Raw genomic sequence first — 7,170 nt, 5'->3', positions numbered from 1 at the left:
TTCCAATCTTGAATTCATCCCCGCCATGAGGACCTGGTGGATCATGGAAATGGGTGAATTTTTCTTTAGTAACGCCATCCTTGTGTGGGTATAAGTGACAGATGATTTTAATTCAGAGACTATTTTTCATTCTGTTCTAAAAATATGTGAATTGATTTAAGTGATAGAAACTTGTTTCTTTAAAATAAAAGGCTTTCTTCTCTAAAAGATGGTTGCATAGCGACATCTCCCAGATGATCTAGTACATCCGAAGGTCCAGCACAAACGCAGGTGTTTTAGGTCACAGTTCCTAAGCCTGGCTCTATTCCAGCGACTTGACTAGCTCTGCTCACTGGGAACTGAGATGTGGCTTTGAATGCCAGGATCGTGCTTTCAGAACTGAGGCAAACCAAGAATGCATATACTTAGACTACAAAACAGATTGTCTGAAGTAACCCCCAACGGCAAGAGGACTGAACAAAAAGATGAGTCACCGGTTATCATAAAGTTCCATTTTATTGTCACCTTCAGGGTGTGTCCCCCCAAGACATTGCTTCTGACTGAAAGCACAGTTTGTAGACTTGAATTTTGTCACTTTCCCAGAGATAAAGAATAGATTGGGCACAAAGTAGACAACAGGAAGGGAAAGGAGCCAGAACAATTCACAATAATGAACTTAGCAAGTCAGACAGTAGCAGTCACAGAGCTGACTGGAAACGGGTGCTGCCTGAGTCACATGCTTATGCTACTTTCCTTTTTTTTCCTTTGAGACAGAGTTCTTCTCTATAACAGCCTTGGCTGTCCTGGAACTCACTCTGTAGACCAGGCTGGCCTCTGCCTCCCAAATGCTGGGATTAAAGGCGTGCACCACCACACCCAGTGCTAATTTTATTTTTTTAAAGATAGGATTTCATGTATTAAAGGCTGGCCTTTAGCTCTTAGCCAAGTATGGCCTTCCTTCCTGCACCTGAGTGCTGGAATTACAGGTATGTATCCATGCCCAGTTCATGTGGTGCTGGGATCAAACCCAGACTTCATGCAGTCTGGGCAAACATTAACAGCTGTATCTGCCTGACTCTGCTATGTTATTAATCGCCATTCCAGTACTTCAGGGGGAGGGGAGAGTACAAGATACTAGACCCAGGAACAGACTGAGCTGAATCAAGGAGTTAGGAGAGAGAGAGGCACTTTTAATCTGAAGGAAGAAAGAGATTACAAGAGCAGGGAAAATACAGGTCCAGGAAAACATGTTTTCCTTTCCCCTCTGTGCTGGCCAACATGGCCCATGTCCACAGGGACCAGACAGACCTTTTCAGACCTCACTAAGGAGAGCTGTAGCTAACCTTGGTGAAGGCCTCCACAAACCAACCTGTCATCTCAAAATGACAAAATGTGGCGCTGGCATGATAGCTCCACGGGTAACAGTGCCTGCCTTCCACCAAGTGCCAGGACACACGGTAAAAGGAGACAACCAGTTGACTTCACAAGTGTCCTCTGCCTCCCACATGCACACTGTGGCATGCATCCACACACATACATGGATAAATTCATAGCTTTTCCTGTCAGTGTTTGCTGAAGGAGTGTGTCCAGTAACTGGGTTCTTCTGTGATACAAACCAGCTCTGCACAAGCAGTGTCTAAAATACCCTCTTAGAGGAGAAAACAGAAGAACCCCTGGGCTGGCTCCGACGTGGGCCGAGTGAGGCCTTGCAAGTGTCCCTGAGACGATTCTGACCTGAGCGACACTGAAGCAGCGGAGGGCTGGGGCCTTGTGTAAACAAGAGGCGGGACGGGCTGTGTGAAAAAGACAATGTGTTCATCTTTCCACAACAGCTTCCACCTCTCCACGGAACTCTATTTAAAGGTTCCATGGCTGTGCAACCACAAGAGTCAATTCTGTGGCAGGATTTCACTGGGAAGCACTTTTCAGATGAACAAGATGGAAGACTACCTGGTCATTCCTGAGTCTGAGTGTCAAGAATCCAAAATCCCTCTAGGTGTCCCATATCCCTCCTTATGCCATCAGTCCATCAGACCCTGGACTGATGGCCACCACAGGGAAGAGGACCAGAGATCATGAACGACCCACCGAAATCTGGAGTTACTGGGTATATACTCCTTGGTTTTCTGTACTCACTGAATTCAGTGCTTAGACTAGCCTCTAGTACATCTGAAGAAACAGGAAGTGGAGCATAGGCTACCCCAGTCTGTGCCGTAAACGGCACAGCTCTCTATGGGGACTGCCAACACAGGTAAGGTCACTAGGAAAGCTTCTGATAAGCTAGGCCTCTAGATGAACCAGGCGTTCTGGGCAAGTTCCCACTGTAACATGGGAAGTCTAGCTGCGAGGAGCGGTTCCCGGACCTGAAGGAGCCAGAGGTATGAAAGCCCTCAAGCCTCTGGCAAGTAGTAAGTGCTCAATCAATATCAACAGGAGGGGGCAATGACCACACAAAGCTCACTTAGAAGGTATACCAACATGGCATACCACGGCCCTCTCACAAATGGAGGTTCTCAGGGCTGTACTGTTGCTAAAGGATTGTGTGTGTGTGTGTGTGTGTGAGACAGAGGCCAAGGCTGATCATACTAGTGAGCAGAGAGCTCATGTAGAATTCATGAAGACCTAAAATAAGAGAAAGAAAAGAACTTTTTTTTTTTTTAGCTAGAAATCCTATAAAGTAGCTCTTAAAAGGTCAGATGTCCACATCTCACCTTGAGAGCAAAAGGCGGAGCAGGCGCTGTGTTCTCTGCCAGGGGCGAGGGGCGGGTGGGGGGAGGGGGGCCTTAGCACAGTGGCAGCTGTGGGCAAAGGCCCAGGCTCCGAGAACTCCACTCTCCCTAGGACAAATGATATGTGAAGAGGCTGGAACCCAGGCAGGAGGGGCCGGGGTGCTCTGGGTGAGGTATACATGAACCAGGCCAAATGGGCATGTTAACCTAGGGCAATGTTCTCAACCTTCCTAATGCTGCGACCCTGTAACACAGTTCCTCAGGTTGTGGTGTGGTGATCCCCAACCACATAACTTCATTACTGTAATTTTACTACTGCTATGAATTGTAATGCAAATACCTGATATGCAGGATAGCTGATATATGCCCCACCCCCAAGGGGTCCTGACCCACAGGTTGAGAACCACTGGTCTAGACCCTCTTCTAGAAGGCAGTGATCATGCAAGTCCCTCCTGCTAAGGCACTCTGGACTCGGATTTGTCAGCTCAGAAGATTAAGTTGGTATTCTTTAGTTCTGGTGGTTTTGTCAGGAAAAGCGTACTGGCTTTTGGCTAAGTGAGCATCCATCAATTCACTGAGTGGGGCAGTTAAGACTTCTACCAAGGGTCAAGGTGTAGGAGGGATGGAGCACTTGCCTAGTGTGGTAAAGCACTTGACTAGTATGCAGCACAGTCCCAGCACGAAGTGCACACACAGGTGACAGTCACTAACTAGTACAGCCTTCTTTCCTCTGGTTCACAAAGAACAGAGGAGGCTGTGGCGCCTCGATCTGATGCTGTGTGTTCCCTAATCAAGTTGAATGCAATCTGAATCTTTAGTCCGGGGGCACAAACGGCCTACTATCAGCCCCCAGAAGAACAAGGACTTGAGAACTAATTTTCATGTAACAGCAAGACCAGGTGTGGTGACACATACTCGTAATCTCAGTCCTGAGGCTGGAGTACAAACTCAAGACCAGCCTAGGCTACATCGGGAGACTGCCTGTTTATTTGTATCTGTTTAAAGGATGGCAAACCTAGGAAGTGCAGAGACAGAGTAGCACCCTTGTGGGGCCACTCCGTCTCACTGCCAAGCAGTGGGCAATGCAACACCACACACCTACCTCCCAGGAATAAGATTCCATGTGCAGAGAACTAATGGGAGGTTATCTACTTACCAGCACCCAGAAGAATATACTTGGGCAGACTAGGTTAGTGTTCATGGGTAGTAAAATAAAGCAACAAGCAGTTATAGCTCAGGATCACATCTTTCCTGTTCCTGCCTTGGTGGAGAACCCCGATACAAATATCCTATAACAGACTTCTTAGCCACTCCCATCTGAACATGACTATTAGCCCTTAAAGAATACAAAGTTCCAAAGGGTTAACACTGGAAGAAAAATCTTAAAAACAACAACAACAATCAAGGTGACCCGCCAGTCTCTGTGACCCGTGAGACAGACTATAGAGCCACATCAGCTGTGAGAACTGAGGAAACTACTCCCATCACCTCCAGCTACACTAGAGAGAACCCTTAAAACAACCATCACTCCCTACATGGGACACAAACTCACAACAGGGCATCACAGTGCAACACATCGACAGAACACACAGACATGCTCAGATCTCCTCTTGAACAACTCTTTGAAGTACTTTTTTAGGGATAATTTCTTTAAAAAATAATTTTTAAAAAATCAAGCACATTTAATACATCAGCTCTCAGTGATCAGAGTACTTAAAAGTATTTTTATTATAAATTTCAGGATCTAAGAAGTAATGTTACATGTCTAAGTTAAATCTGAGAAGACTTCTTACCAAGCACATGTGCCTTGCAGGTAGCACTGTGGCCCGCAGGCATGAGAGGGGCAGGCCCCAGCCCTCCTTGAGGGGTGGGGTCAGCCAAGTGCTGGAAGGTCCCGCTGAGTCCCACTAGCTACAGAGTGAGTGCATGGGGTCCTCCTGGTCTGTCACCCTGGCATCGGGTTGACAAGCGTTCAGGCCAAGGGGTCTCCTTGGACTCTGAAGACCAACAAACAGCTCCTGAGCAGCAGTCTCAGTCTAAAATTCAAGTTTCTGTCCCACTTTTCATTAAGTGATACCTAATATTAAATGATAAGGTTTTATCATTTCTTTCAATGATTTACACTGAATACGGGTTATGATCCAACTTGTTCTGTAAGTCAAAGGCTGACCTGCTTCCTACATGGTAGGGGACCCACAGAGAAGCTGATGATGTCCCAATGACCAAGGTCAGGTACTGGGAAACACACTAACCCAGGCTTCTAGATGAAGTACATGTCATCAGAGGTCTCACTGCTAAGTCATGGGCACCTGGGGTGGCTAGCTACATGAGGAAGAGGTCAAACAGACCTTGACGGGTTGTGTAGACCACCTTCCTGCCTCTGAGAACAATGACTGCGGCCTGAAACCTGTACTGCCAATCAGACTGGAGGACCCTAAGTCCCCACAGCTTCAACATATTTATCTCTTCTTGGGACAAGGTTTCACCATGCAGTCCTGGCTGCTCTCAAACTCAGTATGTACACTAGGCTAGCTTTGAACTCGCGATACTCTCTTTGCCTCTACTTCCTAAATGCTGGGATTACAGATGGTGCCACCAAACCTGGCCTGGGTATTTATCTTTTAAAAGGTTCCTAAAGGCAGCATCTTTAAAAGATGGAGCCATGGGAAGCTTCGGGGGGTTGTTGGGTATGAAAGAGTGAGACGCACTGTGCTGCAGTACCTGAGAGGTGGTGCAATGTGGGAGAGCACCTCACGCTACAGAATGGGGAACCAGAATAAAAACAGCTGCAGAGCATAGCAAGTTCACCTGTTCCGAGAAACTGCAACAGGATGAACAGCTGGCTGGCCCCAGCTGCGGCTTCCTCCTCCAGATTCTTGCCCTGCCCCCCAGATTCTCTTAATTGAACCCTATCCTTTAAAGCAATGGCCCTCAACAGGGGTAACTTTGTCCACGGGGGACATTTGGCAATGTAGGAGACATTTTTGGCTGCCCTCACTGGGAGTGGGGTGCCACTGGCATCTAGTGGGTAGAAAGAAGCCAGGGCTGTTGCCGATCATTACATAACGCACAAGGCGGCCTCCTACAGAGAATTACTGAAAGGTCAAGGGTGCCCAAGTGGACAGGCCTGTTCTAGATGGGAACTTCACTCTTACCCTTCCAAATCTAGCTGAGCCAAGGCCCTTGGGATGACAAGCAGGCCAATGGGGACAGTATCTCAAGCCACTGCCATGCTGAAGAGAAAACCCAATTCCCCAGTGTCCTGTAAGGTCCAGCCAGCTGCTGGCGGTCTAAGTTCCAGTGGATACAACTAAAGCCATATGTCCTTCTGTCTTCTCCTCTGAAGAAGCCCTTACTTCTTCCTTAGAGCCAATGCAACTCCAACGGCCACTGCTAGGATGGCAACCGCAGCGGCCCCTCCAAACAGCAGTACCGCCTTGCCCTCAGCGCCCACGGCACCCTTGGCTGCCCTGGCAGCAGTGGCCTCCCCAGTGTGGCTCTCTTTCCTGCTCCCGGCCCCCTCCGTGCTCAGCTGGACGGCCCGCTCCGCCCCCTCCAAGGCAGCAGGTCTCACGGCTGCTGCCTCCAGCTCCTCCTCGCCAAACTCCACAAACACAGATGGAGTGGGGCTGCCTTTCTCGACTCTCACTTCTGTGGCTTCCTTGGTGGTGATCTGTGGGAGCAAGGGAGCGGCGGCGGCTCCTGGGAACGCCTCCTCTGGTACCTCCTCCTTCTCCACGTGCACAATGTCGGAGTTAGAAGAGTTGTTCTCACTCTTCTCCCCGGCCCCGCTGCTGTCCAAGCTTTTCACTTCTTCAGGATCCATGGCGATCTGCTGCCAGGACTCAGGCCCAAGGGAGACCGGGAGGCTTTCTGTGTGCCAGCTCTGGCTAGCAGACAGTGAGACAGGTAGGCTCTCAGATTGCCAAGAGGTTGTCACCGTTGGGGACTCTGGGGGACTGACTTGTCCGGAGTTGTCACTGGGCAGGATATAAATGTCATTACTGTCTTCTGCAATGATTCCAGGGTATTCTTCCTCCTCAGACTCAAGACTAAAGACAGTGCCCTAAAAAAGAGGGAGAATCCACAAACAGACTCATTAATATTAAAAACTGTCAACTTAGGAAAAACAACTCGAACTCATAGAGCGTCACCTGCCTCTGCCTCCCAAGTGCTGGGATTAAAGACATGGGCCACCACTGCCTGGCTATAAGGAAGAATTTCTGACAGTCCCACTGCATCATGTACAGCCAGTTAACTCAAAACAGCAGAGAAATGGAAACAAGGTCTGTCTGTCACTTAGCACAGAACCACTGTCATGGACCAAGTGCTAGTGAGAGTCAGGGGAGAACAGGTCTTTGGAGGTGAGAAGGCAGGGTGAGGGCAGAAAAATCCTGCAGTTCTGGCAGCGCAGGCCATCGAGAAGATGCCATCCAGCCAAAGCACAGAGCTATAAAAGGAG

General features: G+C 48.8%; 1 protein-coding gene across 7 annotated transcripts in view; it reads right to left on the bottom strand.

The window, feature by feature from the left end:
* Positions 1-476: 476 nt before the first annotated feature.
* Bcl2l13 (BCL2 like 13) overlaps positions 477-7,170 on the bottom strand; it is a 58,889-nt gene continuing 52,195 nt past the window's right edge. For 4 of the 7 annotated variants that reach the window (XM_059258507.1, XM_059258510.1, XM_059258508.1 and 1 more), the window contains one exon: positions 477-6,774. In XM_059258507.1, coding sequence (XP_059114490.1) covers positions 6,061-6,774 — 714 coding nt within the window. In that variant the 3' untranslated portion in view covers positions 477-6,060. The remainder of the gene's footprint in view (positions 6,775-7,170) is intronic. The other 3 variants (XM_059258516.1, XM_059258511.1, XM_059258513.1) reach the window with 2 other exon arrangements.

Source organism: Peromyscus eremicus, chromosome 3, assembly GCF_949786415.1.
Source record: "Peromyscus eremicus chromosome 3, PerEre_H2_v1, whole genome shotgun sequence".
Lineage (NCBI taxonomy): Eukaryota > Metazoa > Chordata > Mammalia > Rodentia > Cricetidae > Peromyscus > Peromyscus eremicus.
The sequence above is the reverse complement of the archived record's forward strand: the minus strand, read 5'-3'. Positions and strand labels throughout refer to the sequence as shown.